Source organism: Hippocampus zosterae, chromosome 7 (assembly GCF_025434085.1).
Source record: "Hippocampus zosterae strain Florida chromosome 7, ASM2543408v3, whole genome shotgun sequence".
Lineage (NCBI taxonomy): Eukaryota > Metazoa > Chordata > Actinopteri > Syngnathiformes > Syngnathidae > Hippocampus > Hippocampus zosterae.
The window spans coordinates 5,400,901-5,419,547 of NC_067457.1; the positions used below are offsets into that span (position 1 = coordinate 5,400,901).

The 18,647-nt window shown below is 41.8% G+C and overlaps 3 protein-coding genes and 1 long non-coding RNA gene across 5 annotated transcripts; 2 read left to right on the forward strand and 2 right to left on the reverse strand.

Moving 5' to 3' along the window:
* Positions 1 to 127: 127 nt before the first annotated feature.
* Positions 128 to 3,061, reverse strand: atpaf2 (ATP synthase mitochondrial F1 complex assembly factor 2). Of its 2 annotated transcripts, none has more exons than XM_052069283.1 (9): positions 2,830 to 3,061; positions 2,541 to 2,680; positions 2,427 to 2,471; positions 2,128 to 2,276; positions 1,874 to 1,971; positions 1,663 to 1,743; positions 1,420 to 1,532; positions 1,146 to 1,261; positions 128 to 906 (listed from the first exon to the last, which is right to left on the reverse strand). In XM_052069283.1, exons 2-9 carry the CDS (start codon positions 2,656 to 2,658, stop codon positions 769 to 771), a joined length of 858 nt encoding a protein of 285 aa, XP_051925243.1. In that variant the 5' UTR covers positions 2,659 to 2,680; positions 2,830 to 3,061; the 3' UTR covers positions 128 to 768. The 2 variants fall into 2 exon arrangements, with proteins under 2 accessions (XP_051925243.1, XP_051925244.1); XM_052069284.1 differs by having other exon boundaries at positions 2,826 to 3,061.
* Positions 3,062 to 3,090: 29 nt separating this feature from the next.
* Positions 3,091 to 6,844, forward strand: LOC127603189 (glucose-induced degradation protein 4 homolog). The gene is made up of 6 exons (XM_052069285.1): positions 3,091 to 3,453; positions 3,811 to 3,870; positions 4,238 to 4,345; positions 4,426 to 4,527; positions 4,600 to 4,730; positions 5,538 to 6,844. Exons 1-6 carry the CDS (start codon positions 3,262 to 3,264, stop codon positions 5,599 to 5,601), a joined length of 657 nt encoding a protein of 218 aa, XP_051925245.1. The 5' UTR covers positions 3,091 to 3,261; the 3' UTR covers positions 5,602 to 6,844.
* A 6,313-nt stretch (positions 6,845 to 13,157) lies between these two features.
* Positions 13,158 to 18,548, forward strand: LOC127603186 (NADPH oxidase organizer 1-like). The gene is made up of 8 exons (XM_052069282.1): positions 13,158 to 13,334; positions 13,437 to 13,517; positions 13,606 to 13,678; positions 13,775 to 13,958; positions 14,032 to 14,249; positions 15,110 to 15,208; positions 15,552 to 15,669; positions 17,480 to 18,548. Exons 1-8 carry the CDS (start codon positions 13,260 to 13,262, stop codon positions 18,081 to 18,083), a joined length of 1,452 nt encoding a protein of 483 aa, XP_051925242.1. The 5' UTR covers positions 13,158 to 13,259; the 3' UTR covers positions 18,084 to 18,548.
* On the reverse strand, positions 15,599 to 17,023 carry LOC127603190 (uncharacterized). The gene is made up of 3 exons (XR_007963008.1): positions 16,607 to 17,023; positions 16,415 to 16,493; positions 15,599 to 15,738 (listed from the first exon to the last, which is right to left on the reverse strand). It is a non-coding gene; the product is annotated as an uncharacterized LOC127603190 (long non-coding RNA).
* Positions 18,549 to 18,647: the final 99 nt, after the last annotated feature.

Sequence of the window (18,647 nt, forward strand, 5' to 3'; positions counted from 1 at the left end):
ATGTTGACTGGTGCGGAAAGAAGACAAACGTGACGTAACTTGTCTATATCTGTCTAAACTGTGCTTTGAAACTTATATGTAAATGACAACTTTAGATTTGCCACTATTAAGGCACTTTTTACGCATATTTCTTGTGGTAGCTCCTGTGAATTTATTGGTCACAAACAATGTACATTTTACAGTACAGTATTTAATTTCTACCACAAAAGATGATGAGAATGTCCGTATTTCAACAACATCTATGCCCCGTTACCACAGAGCGTATTATCCACACATTTAACATATTTCTATGTAGCAGACAGTTCGCTGGCAAGCAGCTCAGGGTGGACCCTGAATCTTGCCCAAAGGGAGCTTGGATGGACTCCGCCAACTCTCACATAACCGTCATGAGGATTAACAGTATAGGATATGGATAGATTCAAAGTGTCAGTCAATGAAAACTGTGACAGAGATTTAACACTCAAACAAATAGAAAGAACATTAAGTCTCCATTCACTTAATGCACAGTGTCCAAAAATGTCACAGGTGACTGAGAACCGACTGGAGACTGAGTGGGTGGTGTCATACTTGGCATCTATCACAGACCTCCCTTCCCCCACAAGAAAAAGACTGGAAATGTGTTTTAAAGAGTGGATATGACTTAAATGGCTCACAGCTGTTATTGTCGAATAGAATGAACATGAACATTTGTATTTCTGACTCATACACTGTAGAGTTCTGTCAGTTAGGCTGGAAGTTTGCATTTCTTTGAGCATGCAAGCTTCTTCCTCAGTCCTGCAAAATTTTGCGTTTGACAGTTGAACCCTCCGACGAGAGGTGTACAAACAGAGCACCGGCAGCCGTGCGTGCTCTCAGCTCATACATGTCATAGTCGTGAGCCCATTCCACATTTCCCCAGCATTGAATCTGTTGGGGAACAGGAACAAGGCGTACTGGGTGAGTCAACAACAAATATAATTTCTTTATGTCATTGCTGCTGACCCAAAATGTCAGAATCGGGCTGTTAAATAATGATCAAAATCTCCACGCTGAAGTGTGAATTATAGGCCCAAAAGGCAACGTCTCCACCAAGGCAAATATAACTGGATGATGTATTTAAAGGTAAAAACAAAAATAATAAAATGCGGTCAGCCTTTGTGTTGTACCTGGTATTCCTCCTCCAGCCTGGAGAGGAGCACAGCCTGCTCCACACTCAGATATCTGTCAATCATTCCGAGTGACAGCACGACAGACTTCAGCTGGGCGATCACATACTCAAGCCCTACATGGAAGAAACCAAATTATTATGGAGATCTACTCTGGTAACATCAAAACAATCTGATATTTCAATCACGGTGTTAAACTGCACATAATATTATCAGGACTTCTCATTTCCACTCAAATACATAAATAAATGAGCAATCATTTGCAAATATATACCTGTGAGAGACCAGAAGTTGTACGATTTGAGATGTTGGTAGAATGTGTCTTTGGTTGTCTGAGAGATGTCAGGGCCCATAATACTGGACGAGGAGCCAATAGTGACGTCATATCTGAAATTCACGTAATGAACATCTGGAAAGTCCTTTATAGCATTCATATCTACTTGCATTCACAAGTCACATAATATATATTATACGTTTCTTTGGAGTGTGCTGGTGTGTTTTTGTTCACCACTATTACCTGTTCTCAATCCATTGCAATACAGGGTCCCACTCGTTTTTCTGTAGATCAACCAAACCATAGGGCTCTTCGACTCTGTAACTACATAAAACATCAACCTAATTAACACGAGATTGTACATTGTGGCTTTCGATAGTTACTTCCTTATTATTACATTTCAATCGACATTGCAAACACATAAAAGTTGAAATGGCGTGTGTAATTAACACACCAAACAGTGTCTGTCTCCAGAAACTTTAACGCAGCGCTGATCATTTGGTCCTCATTGCGTTGTGTAGGATTGTCCAGTGCAGTGTTACAAAGGGTTGTCTGCAAAATGAGTAACAGTACAATGAATTGGAACAATTTGGGGATTTTGGCAGAGCAAAAATACTAATATTCTGAGTGACTGTGTACAAATCTTTGCAAAATATTACACACAGATATGAAAGTCGCTTGACTTTAATGTCAGTTGATGAGCTTTACCAGGTGCATGGCATAAAACTTAAGCGAATCCCTTTGAGCATCCCACTCAGTTGCCACGGCGATAGCGAGAGCTTCATTTGGCAATGTCAACAGCTTTCCTCCGGGAGTTTTCAGCTTCCTTCTGTCTAGGTTTATCTCAAATAAACCTCCTAAGAGGGACAATTTAACAAAAGATTGTAGATTTTATCTTATACATAAAATCTGTGATCATTAACAAGCACAGTGATTCCGATTGTGACATGAAATGCATCTCATCATTCTGCATGCATTGAAAACTGATTACCGGTAAGTTCACATACCTTCACCTTGGGATATCGTGACATCCTGATAAAATCTCTTTCTCTCTGGAAGCAAATAAGAGTATGTTTGGTTCCATCTTCACAGCGTGAAAGCAGAAAATTCAGTTCAGTTACCTGTTGCGACTGATGAGTATTTTAACGAACAGCTGAAGTGATGATGATTTGTACGTCTTTTACACAGCGACAAGGCATTTCCAAACTGATGGTGGAGTCTTGCAAGGCTTCTAAACATTGCAGCGAAGATGTGATGTGTTCTGTTTACGGAAAGCTAGGTTAGCCGAGGAGTACAAACGCGCTGGGTTCCTGTTCTTAGAGCACGAGACGCCACATTTTTACGTGTATTTAGGAGCATTAACAGCGCATGTTCACGTCTGTAGTGAAATTATTAGTTAAGTATACCTACTGGACTTTACATCCCAGTTGAAGCCCGTGTTCAACAACACGCGTGTGACCTCTGCGTCTGTCAGGCAGCAGTGTAGCGCATTTTAAAGAGTAGGGAATTGTAGTTTTCTAAGTGGCTGTTGGTGCTCTTACACAAGGCAAAAACACTACATTCTAATCCCGTGAAGCTTTCCGACAAATGAACCAATAAGAATACAGGACATTACCACGTCGAATAGTGGTAGCCAATGAGAGCTGCGGATGCTTTTAGCATCGTCGTTGCGACGAAGTCCACTCCTCGGAGATCGGTACCTGGCAAACTACGGCGTTCAGGTTTCGAGGGGATTTGGAGCCTGGAGGACAGCTTCAGCCCCCTTATCGCTTCTTTGGGGACGCCGGCATCACGCAGACGGCGATTGACCAGTGTGGGTACCCAGCCATTTTAACGGGAGCCATGCCTGTCCCTGCTGGATACACTAGCGACTCCCACTGCGCGGCCTTCGCATCCTCGGCCTCGCTTATCCCTCCGCCCCCGATCAACACTACGCAGCCCGGTGTTGTCACTTCGCTGTTGTATAGCGGCTCAAAGTTCAGGGGGCACCAAAAGAGCAAAGGAAACTCGTACGACGTGGAAGTTGTTTTACAGGTGGGCATTCGAATGGTGCATTTCATGTGAAAGGTGAACTGTGAGGGGCAATGGTGATCTGTCAAATGGGAGCGTGATGATTGACAGTTGCAGAATCAATGAGCATGGGCCTAGCTCGACAAGGCAGCAATCGCTTAGCATTGCCTGAATCAACACTAACAGCCACGAAAACAGTTATTACTCCATAATGACACACCCCACTCTCAAGTAAGACTTTGCATCTGCGAATATAAATCTGAAGAATTCCTACTGAACTGAAATGCATGTTTTGTGTGAGTGAAGGGGGGCATTATTGACTTGCCAATTCTGCTTTGAGCCAGATTGTCAACATGCTCACGTTTTTTTTCTCCTTCCAAGCACGTCACCATGGAGGACTCTTACTTGTGTGGTTACCTGAAAATAAAAGGACTAACAGAGGTGAGCCCGGGCTATTATCACTATTTAATAGGTCCATCTTAAACCATGAATAATGTCATGAGTAGTTTTTGACGTCTTTCTGCAAAATGCATTCATCAACAGTCTGCCGCATTCCATGCACAAGCAAGTTAATAATTTTCCGCTTCACAAGAATTCCCACTTTTCTCAGAATTCAAGACAACTCCTGCACTACATTCATTTGCTAGCCATGCAGAAAACAGCTTGTGCAGCTAATGTTATGTATATGTAGCAGCTGCAGCTGCCAGCTTTTAATTTGAGAAAAAATGGGTCACATCCTAAATCGCATACTGTGAAGAGAATAATGCACATGAAGATCATTTCAAAACCTAATTGTCTCTCGGGTCAGGAATACCCAACTTTAACCACGTTCTTCGCTGGAGAGATAATCAGCAGAAAAAGGCCGTTTCTCACCCGAAAGTGGGACGCAGATGAGGATGTGGATCGTAAACATTGGGTAATTGTCTACTATTGTTTAAAGTTTGACATGGAGCAAGTTTCTTAGAGAAATGACCAATGTTTCCTGTTTGCCACCAGGGCAAGTTCCAGGCCTTCTACCAGTATGCAAAGACATTCAACTCAGATGATTTTGACTATGAGGATCTTACAAATTCCGACTACATTTTTATGAGGTGGAAGGTAAGTTGTCGTTTTATCGTGTGACCTTGATGCCGTGCCGTTAGTAATATCAGGCCTATTCTGCATCATTAGGAGCAGTTCCTGGTCCCGGACCATACAATCAAAGACATCAGTGGCGCATCCTTTGCTGGATTTTACTACATTTGCTTCCAGAAATCCACAGCAACGATCGAGGGCTACTACTACCACCGGAGCTCTGAATGGTAACCTCGGCACAACCATTATTCCTTTTTCGTCATCATGGCGATGAACTCATTTCTGGATTACATCCCAGAACAGCTGGAGATTGTCGGCAATGACCGAGCCACTTTTATTTCAGCGCCTGCTTAGCTTCACCATTGTTGACATGATAAAGTCAACATGACCTTAAAAGAGGATGTTCAATTGTATTTAGTTTTCAGTTAATATTCAAGCTCTCTGATGACATAAGAACTGATGCTCACTTAGCTTTATATTAATGCACGAAATCAAGGAACAACAATTCTCCTTTCACATTAGCAAGCTGTGAGTTTGCACTGGTGGAATATTACATGTTTTTCCTCCAAAGTGGGGAATCATCAACAGCCAAAAAAAAAAAAAAATCTTTTCTCTATTGGCATGTTTGTTCTGCATGGCTTTCTCTAGAATCCACCAGAACAATTGGCATGACCTTTCGGAGTGAATGACAAACTGGGGCACCCACTCTGGGGCACCCGAGTAGTACACAGCAGTACTAATAGTATGTAACTTTTTCACATTTACACATCATTCACATTTTGCTTTTTCCACATTCTCTTCCTGTTGCATTGTCAACCAATCTGTGTATAGAGCAGTAGAAACCTATTGGAACTTCCTTTTGTTGTTGTTTTTTTTTAAACCTGGATTATTAAACACATTTTAGCTCTAGTAAGGGTGGGCCAACCTTTGTGATCAAGAGATGTCGTTGATGTTTAAAACAGACAGATGGGTCAAGTTATTTACATAATCATATTACCCTTGTAATCTTAAGTATGTTGTCTCACCTCACTCAGGTACCAATCTCTAAACCTCACCCACGTCCCCGAGCACAGCGCCGCCATCTATGAGTTCCGGTGACCCCGGCTGGCATCGTGGATCTTGTTTGATGGACTTGAGGCGAAGCAGAGGTCTGCAGATGCTACTGAGACTAGAAACAGACAGTATTAGGATCTTTAGAAGACACATCAAGCGCACGTGGACTTGTCGGTCGGACGGAGTGCGGACCAATGGATGCGAAAGGACATTTGAATGTATGTGTAAGGCTCCAAAAAAGAAAAGGAAATGCAGCTGTGCTCCCTGGCTGGAGTGTGTAAAGTCCGAACCAGCATCAGAGTCCGGGTGTGGTTGTTCTTACCCGTATTATGTTTAAATGTCTGGCTTTTATTTTGTAATCCTTGGGACATTTCCTCAAGACACTTTATAAGCTAAGCTGGCGTTTGCCAAGGGGTGGACAATAACCAGAATCAATAAAGAACCGTGGCACTTCAGGTTGTAGAAATGGAACGGCTAGACATGACGGTATATCCATTATTTGGTTGAAACCAGTTCTTTGTTTGCTTGCCAAGAGGATATTTTTGTGATTCTATCAGAAAAGATGGATACTTAGCGGCACTTTTATGCCCCCCCCCCCATCCCTGTGGGTGACACGCTAATTACGCAAATACCTTTCTCCTTTCGCCCTTGTTAGATATGCTTTTTAATCACAAGTGATTGCGGTGGATGTTGTATGATTGTTACATTTGCACAACGACGAATTGCAGTATGTTATTAACGCTAATGCTCACCTGCCCCGCGGTACAAAAGCTCAAAGCGATATGGAGGGGGGAAAGCTTTTCAACGACTTTTAAAGCATTTGACTGTTTGGAGTGTTGAGAGACAAAACAATCACATTTAAGTATTATAACAGAGTACCCCCCCCCCCCCCCAGCTCTGCATTTAAAAAAAAAGCTTTTTATGTGTCCCTTTTAACTTATAGATTCCATTCCTTCCATTGACGTCTCTTGACTATGCAACATGTTCAACATAGCACTCTCCAAACACCAAACCTCCATTTTCAGAGATTTTATTCTATTCTTAGAGTATATGAAATAAAATAAAAAAGTTATCTTCGTTTAAAGAAAATATTTTTGTTAAAATTCCCAATGAGGCCCCTTTATCATGTTCCCTTGTGATGTGACTGTGCCATGTTTTTAAAGTGTATCAGAGTTGTACTATAACAGATCCAGATGTGTGTTTTCTTGAGATTGAGGCCGAATTGGATTGATTGATTGATTGTATCCAATGAATAATGGATTTGAAAAGGAGAAATCATCCAAACAAACCTGCTGTCTGTGCTTTTATATTTTAAACATTTGCTTCCCTCTAGTGGGTGACAATGGTTTCTGCTAATTTGTATGCCTTAAAGTTGCATCACACCAAATTCAATAGGGTACAGTTTTGTGTTTGGAGGTCACCACCCAGATTAACAAAACAAAAAGAGGTTATTGACAAAGTAACTGCAATGTTATATTTTAATTAACAGAAATGTTGCAATACAGAATATTTATGTATCGCCAGTATTTTATATTAAAACACAGCAACTTTCCAAACACCCCATAAGGCAAAAGGCCATCTGTTAATCATTTCTCCATTATGAAACAACCATTAATGAAACAAGCACCGTACTACTTGAATGCGGTAGGGACGGGACAAATACAACTTAGCAGAGAAGGTTGGAGAAGAAACAACTATAACATGGTATTATCTAACAATGGCGCAGTGATGACCAAGGTGATCCAAGTTTTCACTGGAAATTATCATTGTGTGAATGTCTTCAATGGAAATGATCAGAAAGACATTGGGAAAATAGTTTTCAGGTACAAACTACACATTAGTTCTAATTGTGTAGCAAACAGCACACACCCATCATGTGATGTCTTTGCAACCTTTATGGTTGGCTACGTAACAATGGTTAAATGGGTTGGAAAACGTTTGCCATTATGTAATAGAAATCAACAAGACTCTTAAGAAACATTTTCTCTGTCACCCTTGAATATAAGAATGAGGAGACGAGTTGCTGCATTGATCACGTTGGATGTTTTGATCTGACTGTTGTTAGACCAAGAGATGCAAACGAAACCCAAATTGACTCGAAGGTAGAACACCACATGACTTGAAAACATTAGAAAATGAAGCATTTTCCCTCCGATGACAGGTGAAACCAGTGTCGTCAATCGTGGTTGATACATTAATTTGACATTGAAACAACCTGGATGAATGAGAAGCATGTTTCCCTCATTTACTGTGACGCTGCAGTCACAGCAAATGAGGTCAGGGATAATAACTTTTTGCAGTCTATGTTTAGGTTCATAATTTAGCGGAACATGTTTTAGTGTGTTGTTCGAGTTCCGCTTATATGCTTGTGTAAGATCCTGACGTAAGGTTGTGTGCGTGGGGCTCTATTGTTTGCTGCAATGCCATCATGCTGCGAATCAGGACCTTTCCACCTGAGGTTACGAGACACACAATTAGGTACACTTGCAAAATCTGTAAAGCTGATTCAAACTGAGAACGTTTTTGAAGGACTATCTAGTGCATCCACCAGTATCAATATAGATTTAAAAAACTGCTCACACTCAGATTCAGGGCAATTTTTAGTCTTTCTTGCAGTACAAGTTAACACTAATTGAAAGACAAGAGACTCACGCAACTTGAAAACCAACAACGCAGGTGAAGTGCGTTGAATTGCAAACATGCCGTACCTGCCTTCATAAATTTGCTCACTTTTAACTGATGTGGCAGACAGGTTTTGGCTATTGTGCTATTGTGGTTATGGAGTGCGGTGAGTGAAGCCTTTGTTAAATTTACTGACACTCAAGCAAACTCTGGTTACCTTTTTTTATGTTGAAGCATGTTATATTTATTATAACTATTATTTGGGTCCAAGCAACTGCTCAAGGTCCCCATTGTAATTGTACAAATTCTTTGTTCAAGTGAGAGATTTTTATTGGTTTATGCTAGTTTATTTCATGATGTAAGTTGAAAGGATCAACAACAAAAAAGATTGTTTTCACATTGAGCAACTGTAACATCATGACTTACCGACTTGGCTCAAAAGGTAGTGAATAAATGTCATTGAACAAATGGCATGCACGCCTGTGATGAAGAGTTGGAAGCTGTTCGGTAATGGCAGAGCAAACAAAAGGGGGGGAGAGGGTTAGGGCTCGTGGAATGCCACATTACCTCAAACAAAGGTTGCTGTCAATCCTAAGAGAAAACCTCTTAAGTCTCAGGAACTACATCCATCATGCACGCACAACCTTTGGGGAAATGATATGAAATGAAGCTGCTGTAACTGAAATATTGAACAGCAAAATTGATATATGAACTCAAATTTCACCCTTGCCATCTGCCAGTGGAGCTACAGATTCCTGACACGTCGACAAAGCAGTTGAGGCCGCTGGGCCCAACTTCATCAACACGCACCACTAGTACAGGGAGCCCCCCAAGGATCTGTCCTCTCGCCGCTGCTCTTCTCCTTCTTTACAAATGACTGCACCTCAACACCCCCCCCCCTTTTTTTAACCGTTTTTAATGAAGGAATGCTGAGCATTACAGTCTTGAGAGCCAATTTTGTGGTTGCTCAAGCTCAAAAAGTCCCCGCTCTTCATCATTGGAAACTCGCAAAGTGCAAAGTAAACATTTGGTGACAGAGGTCTCTCATTCTTTGGACTGTCTTCGTCGCGACACGGTGCATTTAGGTTACCTTTTAGCATTCCGTGTTTATCATCTACTTTTGGCATAGGCATGTTTGTGTCAGACTGGAAAGATGCCTGGGGTGATTCAGAGCATGTACACATAATGTGCTGCTCAAGTGTTACGTGTTATATAATGAGTGAACGGTTACAGAATATTAAGTTGACAAGGTGCACACAACCCCCCAAAAATAAAAACTGAATCTAAAACCTATTAGCTTGATCCCCCCAAAACTTTTCCACATACGGTAAAACCCCCCTGTCCCCCCCAAAAAACAGAGCAACAACTATCACACACCAAATAACTTTCACATACCAAAAAACAAGAAAAAAAAACATTCACCAAAAACCTCTGACAAAAAAAAATCTTTCACGTCCAACAAAAAAAAATCTCACATAAATATCTCAAACGTAGCCAACAAAAACTCTCACACCAAACAACTCACACACTCTTAAAATATTCATACTCGGCAAACATTTCTAACACAACCAAAAAGCTCGCACGCCACTAAAAACACTTCTCATCCACCCAAAAACTCTGATACACACACACACACACACATAAAAAAAAAATTCTCATAGAAAAACACACACACACACACTGACGCGCACACACACACACACACACACACAAGGAAAACGTTTCTGTCTGCATCAGGTCATTTTTTGGCCTCCTGCTGAGTCCTTTATTAAAATAAATGTCTTTTCATTATCATGAGTCAGTCAGGAGATGCATTTTGCTTTGGATGGGGAGAAAGAGGAGCTGCCCACGTTCTGCTAATTTCGTCATTTCTTTTGTGTGCTCTTTGTGCTTTTTATTTTGTGTGCGTGTGTGTGTGTGTGAGACAAGCATTGTGTTTTCCCGGCAGTGGCTATACATTTACACTTAGTGATAGGTTGTCTATGACCCGGTGTCATTGCACGGACTCCGCCTCTTTCTTTACACGCGAATTTTCAATCAAGGTCCTTTGTTGGGACTACGACAATTAAAAATGACGACGATGTATCTTTGACCAGAAAATGTAATAGGTTTTGTTGATTTAACCCGTTTCGTTTTCATAAAGAACTATGTTAGGTTTAAATGCAGATATCCTTCCTTGTGAGAAGAAAAAAATAAAGGCAATGCTGCTTCCTTCTCCCACTTCCTTGTTTAGCTTTTGGGTTGAGTCACTGGTCAAATGCCAATGAGATTTGAGAAAAAAAAGAGAGAGATTAGGGCATTGGCTTTCACTTCTGCAGCCCTTTTCTTCCTTTAAGATGCTTTCGGAGCATTTAAACCGTTTCCTCATTCACCCACTGTTGACAGAACATCGGGAGCGCCGGGGGAATTTGGCATCTTGCTCAAGGGCTCAGGATTGAACCACCCAACTATTGTACCACCTGAGCCACACCTCATCCAGATTTATTATATAACGCTTATAAAGATGTAACAGAATGTTTTTTGGTCATACCCCGTGCCGGGTTTCCTCAATTTGAGGCGATTTGACGTTCATATTTCATTGCACATGTCGTGCGGACGGATTTAAATGAAATAAATGGCGTGCACCTGCACAGACAAAGAGTTGCTTGTGAAAACCGGACAAATCATGCAAAAATTATGCCGTGGGGATTGGGGTGGCTTCAATTTTCTCCAAAAGACTCAAAGCTGTGGTAATTAATTCAATTACCAGCTCGTAAAAATAGAAATCTAATGACGATGTTGTTTAATTTATGCTTGTTTATTTATTTATTTTTTTGCATAATTATCAGTGTTACATGGAGAACTCAGATTACAGTGACACCTTTCCTTTCCAGTGTGACATGTTTCATACAGTTCCTTGTCATGACAATTAGTGAACAAGATTGCGGTAGGAATAAATGTCGGAAGGTTACATCACACATCGGCTAAGAATTAATAACCTTAAACAGGAATGGGGATGGACATTTTTAGCGAAACAAAGCGAGTACAGTAATTGAATGACTGTGTAACTTAAGGCCTCTAAAAAAAAAATCGGAATGGCTGCATAGCTCTTAATGTTAATGATGGCGTGACCAAACATCATTTTGTATGCAACCGTAAGTGCTGCTTCATAATTCATTCATAATATTATATAGTTTTTCATATTAATTTGTTTTAAATAATGTCGATAATTGCAACATGATCATGTTAAATTGGGCAAGTCCCCCCACAGAAGGTCCAGGTGACAAATGCATGGCCCGCCCACCCATCACTGTCAAGGTGAGAGCTTGTTTGTTTTAGTGTCTTATATTGCCTTGCTTTTTGCTTCCTTGTGTGCCAACATACCGAGAAACCCCCCCCACAAAAAAGTCCCATCATGTGCGCTTTGCTCACTGTGTGAGACCTCACGTGGCTCTTGAACTGAGGTGTTGACATCTTCGGCAGAGACACATAAAGCTGGACGGACACTACTGCCCTTCTCCTCCCCTGATGCCATCTGAAGATTGATGCTATGTGTGTGTGTTTGCGTTTGTGTCAATCAGAAGAAATCCTGGCATCGCTTCATACAGGAACTGCACACTCGCACACTCTAATGAGTGGTTGAGATAAGCCCACTCAAGAGTGGGGACTTTTTCAGAGCGTCTTTGAAGAGACACCTGCTATTGTCTCTCTCTCACACACACACACACACACACACACACGCACGCACACACACACACACACACACACACACACACATACATACACAGAGTCACATTAGCAGGAGCTCTGCGGGTTGCTGATAAGAAATATTGCTGCCGCATGACATGTCTGAAGTGACTGCACGTGCACAAATTCAATCATGCAGTTGGGAATCCAGGAATCCTTCAAGTAATTATAGAACGAAAAACAGCCGACAGAAAGGGGCTTGCTCACCGGCCGACAGTCTTTTGGATACAATTTTAAACTTGAAACGAAGATCATATGCTGTTACATTTCGGGCAAAGGTGTCTAGATGAAATGAGATGATCGCAGATTAAGAAGGATGTCGAAATATGAAAACTTCTCAGTTTGGCGCAAGGCGGTTCTACACCGGCTATTATAAACGCATTGATAAAGCCATACCTCTGTGAGAGTATCATGACACTCAAGTCAAGTCAAGTCAAGTCAACAGTATTTATAGAGCACTTTCAAACAGCCATCGCTGCATACAAAGTGCTGTACATGGAGCGATTTAACATATACAATAAACAGTAAGACGAATCAGTAATAAGTAATAAGGCGGTAGAAAGCACCAAGCAGTAAAAACAATAGCAAATCTAAGTCATGCTGAGTCAAACGCCAAAGAATACAAGTGAGTTTTGAGGAGGGATTTAAAGATGTTGAAGATAAACAGAAAGTGAAACAGTTATTCACTGCATTCACAGCACTCGTCATGGTTCTTATCGCATGATGTAATTTAAACACTATATGACAATTTCTGTAATTTCACTTACAAGGAGACGTGTATTCAATATAAGATAAGATAAGATAAGATATCCTTTATTCGTCCCACACTGGGGAAATTTATGAATCTGCCCAAAGGTAGAGATTTGGACGCTTGCACCCAAAGCACTGTCATCAATTATGTCTTTGTATCACCATCCATGCGCACTGCTCACTGTAACCTAAATGCCCAAATTGTACGGCCCACAATAAAAACAAAAAATATATACAGTATATAGTTCCTGCGTTGTGCCATTTTTGGACGACAAATTCAACTCAACACAAGTATTTTTAAAAAAGAATTTAGCTCCATTTATCTATCTCAATCATATCCAAACTACAAAATAAAACAATACTAAGGACATCTCAATGAATATCTGTCACTAAGCACGTACAAGTGCACATGGAGTCTCCCACGTATGACTGCAGGAAGCCTGCCAAGCCCCTGTGGCAGTGACTCCGCCCACTAGACGCATGACTATTTCAAGAGGCTGCGGCACAGCGGCACTGCATAAGCGCAGCGAACGGTGTTCACAGTTTTCGCCCCCATCCTGCACCCCCCTCCACTCCCACCAAAGTGACAAACCAAGCGGAGCAAGATGCCTGCAGAAAAGCGCTTTGTGTTCTCCGCTCGCTTTATCGGAGCCATGCACAGGGAGACACCAAAACTGAAGGTGAGTGCAAAGCTCCAATTATAAGTTTGTAATGTCAAAATATGCATTTGGATCGATTATTTTATTTTATTTTTTTTTGTGGGGGCATGGGGTGCTTCCCAGATGTTCATGATATCCGTGCTGTGGTCGGATGAGAATGAAGTGATTATCTACAGGTCTTATAATGATTTCAAGAACTTTCATGTAAGTTTTTTTTCTTGTATTTCTTTTTTTTTGAAAATGATTTTAATATGTAAATGAATAAACTCTTTTTTTCCCCCGCCCCGAACAGAAGCAACTGAAGAAAAAGTTTCCTGTCTTTGACCCTTCACAAAATAACAGCAGAATGATCCCAAAATTTAAAGGTAATGGTACGCCTGCTTGTTAAAGAATTGCTGCCTATGTTAAAGGTCAGCTGCACTGAGCATTCTGAAGTGACTGAATCCATGTCCTCTCCTCAGGGGAGGCCCAAAAAAAGGGAATCCAGCAAAGTGGATCAAAACGATCAATCGAGAGGATGAAGGACTTGCAGGGCTACTGCGACAAGCTTCTCATGTGTCACGAAATGGTGACCCGCAGTTCAGAGGTCACGCAATTTTTCACGCCACTCGACCAAGACATGGTGCCGGAGTTCACCAAAAACTGGTAGATTTCTCCTCAACGATTCGCCAGCGGTGACGGAGAGACAAATTGTCACATTGACCTTTGTGCCACTCAGCGTCATGATCCTGCTGCCAGATGATAGCTCGGCGAGAGGAAGAGAAGGAGAAAGAGGAGGAGGTAGCGTCTGGGATGGAGGACTTGGCTCCGTCACTCCCCCGTTTGTCACCGAGACATACCGCTGCGTGGCTCCGTACGAGACCAAAGACACCAAAAACCGTCCCTTTAAAGTGGCCAAGGATGAAACACTGGAAGTCCTCATCAAGGACCCCACTGGTCAGTCCACAACTCTTCTTAGGAAATTTAACTGACGACAACTGTACAAATCTGCATATTTTTTACTCTTCTTGAAACATACAACCGCCCCCCCCCCCCAAAAAAAACAGGACATTAAAAATATCCTACGCTGAAAAATCCTAAATCCTTCACCATTACCGAAGATACATTATCCATCAAGAACCGCAATCTGAAATGAATACAGAGAGTACGTACTAAAACGAGTGTATATAAAAAGTCTACACACCCCTGAATTCTGGGTTTTAAGATACAATTATACCAGATCAAGATCAATCATTTTCACCATTACCGCGGCCGACAACCTGTACTGAAAAAACAAACAAACAAACAAACAAACAGAAGAAAAAACTACTTTCAAGACAGTAAATAGAAAAAACAACAACGGGGAATGCGGTTGCACAAGTGAGCACACCCTTCTTATAACTGAGGCGGCTGGGTTCAGAATTGCACACACCTAGAACATTTTAAAGCACCCCTGAGTAACCTCAAATAAAGTTCAGATGTTCCAGTAACCTTATTTTTAGCCCCCCCCCCCGCGACCCTAGTGAGGATCAAGCGGCTCGGAAGATGAATGAATGAATGAATGAATCGGACAACTGTGTGCGTATAACTTCCATGACATACCTATGTACAGTACATACACTAAACATACCACACATATTGTACATTTCTACCCATCCGCCCTATATACACAGACTTGAATCTTTGCAGACAGTCACATCTATCACAACCGCTAGTTTTTTGGAGGGGGGTTGGGGGGGTAGGACCTCTCAATCAAACATTGGTGGAGATAAGGCATCAGATCCTACCTTTGTCACGATCCGTTTACTCCCCATCAGGTTGGTGGTTGGTGGAGAATGAGGACAAGTGCATTGCCTGGTTTCCTGCTCCCTATCTGGAAAAAGAGGAAAATGATATGAGAGGACTGCAACAGCAAGGTGTGATATTTGTCTGCCGAGTTGAAATGTACCTTTTAGAAGAGGTGATCCAGTTTTTGAAGTGGAATTAGCTTGAAAATCCAATAAAAATGTGATGTTAGGGCATGAACCTAGAACGACTGGGGGGGGGGGGGGGGGGGATGAAATGAGTTACAATCAACACGTGCAACTTGGACAGTGAAATGGTGCAATTAGTGAAATGCCGCGTGTCAAAAAGATTGGCAGTGATGCATTGCATCAATTTGTTGTCCTTCAGCCAAACACAGTTTGCTCAGAGTCCATAAAAGACAATTTATTCATGACAACTTTGCTAAGGTCGTTTTGTCTGCGTTGTCATTTAAAGGTGCTTTCTACCTCGCCGTGAGAAATTACTTCGCCAAGAAGGCTGACGAGGTGTCTTTGCCCATTGGTTCAGTGGTGGAGGTGCTTAGGATGTCCGATGACGGCTGGTGGCTCACCAGGTAACCTATATTTGCCTTTTGAGAAAAAATCCTATCGTGTTACACCTTTCATACTGCAGCAATTGGCCGCTGTAAAACAGAACACATTGCTGTTCTACACCCGAGTGTTGACTTGGGGGTTAATTGTTGGATTGCACAGGGACGTAAACAGATTTGCTGGTTAACTCTGGGGAAAAATAAATAAGCAGTTTCCTTAACTGAATCAGAGGGGTTGCTTGAACGCCATGCCCAGGATGGGAAACTTAAACTAAACTAACTTAAACTAAAATGGTTCATTTAAGGTTCAATGTTTTTGTTGTTTACGATGATACTAGTGCAGCGTGTTATACCGGAGACAAATTCCTTGTGTGTTCTACATACTTGGCCAATAAAGATGATTCTGATTCTGATGAAATAATGGAAGCTGACACAATTTTCATTAGTGCTACTGGGGTCCTGCATAGGATCGCACAATTCCTAACCAGATGACAAAATGCCCATTCTCGAGAAGGCCAAAATATGTGATATGAGCCAATGTACACAGGAGTATCTTCATATATTTAAATTTCAAATGCACAAAAAGATCCAATGCTCAACTATATCACATAATCACATCCTGTGATTTTAAAAAAGGGGTCTCTTGCATAAAAGTCACAATTCAAAAATGGCGCAAAACTCCTGAACCCTCGGGGATTTTAATATTATACGACCGCATGTTTTCCTGCATGTAATTCAAATCCCCAAATGAATAGGCCGGTTCACTCACCTGTGTGAACAGTCAAGTTGGTCCTGAAGGCAGCACCACAGCCGTTTGACCAATTAAGCCACCATACGCGTCTGAAACACTATGAAGCGTTGAATGCAGCTATTTAGAGGACACATTTATTCAATCCAAATGCATTTCAAAAAATCTGCAATCGCAGTGAAGAAGAAAATAACTGTTTGTGGAGTTTTTTACCTCGATTTTGTGGTGGCCGAGACACATTCTTCTTCGCAATTGCAGTCTCGGGGTTGGAGGCGCTGGTGAGCGATGTCTGCCATTGTGTGGTCAATAGTGGTATTGCAGCATACCATGGGTCAGCAACAGCAAACTTTTTTTTTCAGACTTTTTTCGAGGGTCGGGCACTCTAAAATTTTCCCTAGGTGTGAGTGTAATTGCGGATGGTTATTTGTGTGCCTTGTGAATGGCTGGCATCCAGTTAAGGGTGTACCCCGCCTGCTGCCCAAAGACAGCTGGGATAGGCTCCAGCACGCCCGCAATCCAGGTTTTGCTCTTTTGTTCATTAAAAAGTGCAAACAGATTACATCAGTGACCGCGTGCATCCTTGACGGCACGAAAGGGCAATGCAATACAATAGCCTACACCTGTTCTGTATGACCTAATGAGATTCAGTCGAAAATGTACAAATGATGAGGGGGGAAAAAAAGCAAAGAAAAGAGTCATCACAAGTTTGTAAGGTCAAAGTCCAAAAACATTGCTTTGTTTTCTCACTGTGACGTTTGGCAAACAATGAGAGTTAAATTATAATTAGCCAGGCGTATCCTCAAGACACTCCTTGTTGTGGTGTTATGACCCAGTCTGCCAAATTGTCAAGCGCGTGCGCTCATGGGATAATTAGCAATTGTCAACAACTTGGAAAAAAATGGAAAATAAACTTTAAAAAGTCTACTTAAATGATTTTGCCGCATCTTTTAATTGACTGTGCACCAGGCCTGTAAGTTCTAAAGAGAAAATCTGAGACAATTGACGATGCAGGACAATGAACAGTAAGGATAAAGTGTTGAGTGCAAGTTCAACAAAAGGTCAAAAACAACTTCTATTTTCTTCCAGATTCAACGACAAGGTGGGCTATGTCCCCTCCATGTACCTGCAGCCCTACAACAACCCTTGTACTGGACTTTTAAGTTTACAGAAAAAAATGAATAGATCCACCCTCAACCTGACCATCAGCGGGTTACCTCTGGATGCTTCTTCTCCAGCCCAGCTCGCCAGGGAAACCCATCTAGGGCAAAGTTTTGCACTCCAGCCCGGAGCTCAGTCTAGTGGACGCGGCTGTCTGGACAAAGCCAGATCTATGGAGCTTTTGTCAGAGACCCAAACTGTTCCTGCCCAGGTCGAGATCAATTATAGCCGTTTAAAAAGCCGCGTTCGCAGCATCAGCACAAGCTCAAGCATAGACACCAGCATCTCCTCGGTCAGTAGCTCGTCATCAACTTCGAGACGCAACTCCAGCGCCAGTTATATGAGTTCCGGGAGTTCTGAGAGCTTTAGTTCCAGAGGCAGCGACACAGGCCCGGTTCCTCCGACGGTCCCACCCAGACCAAAGAAGGAGGAGATTCTTAACCGGTGCTCCTCCGTGACTCGCAAAGCTGCTCTGGAGAGCAAAACCCAGCTCCAGAGATGGCCCGATTCAACCATCCACTCTCGCTTGTAGGAAAACATTCTAAATACTACACATTGGAGTCTTCATGATTTACTCACGCTAGTTCTCATTCACACTTTTTTTTTTTAATTCCTCCAAAAAGAATAAGTGATGACAGAATTGCAAAGAGAGGAAATAAAGTGTATCGAACTTGAAATCTAGTTCTGCGCTCAGTCGATGACAAGCAAGTGTAATGTAGCTTCAATGAAGCACTAGACGGGGCTGGTAGAAACAAACACATTGCTCCAGATGTTGACGTGGATCGTTGAATCTCAGGAGGTTGAAATATTTTCTCTTCCTTTCTGCTTTCCCGTGTTCATCTGTATCATTTGTTTTGAACGCACGGAAAGCACAGCATGAATTAAAAATGGATGAATGGTCGCGGCAGTTTTTACATGTCACGAGCATGCAGAACAATCAATGTTGTAAGTTGCATCATTTGTGATATAAAGATTATTTGTTAAACTTTCTACACCACACTTGTTGTCTTTCTTCTGATGGATATTATGTCATGAATGTATTTAGAATGAATGGATGGGAAGATGGTGCTTCATCAGCACTGTAGGATTCTTCGTG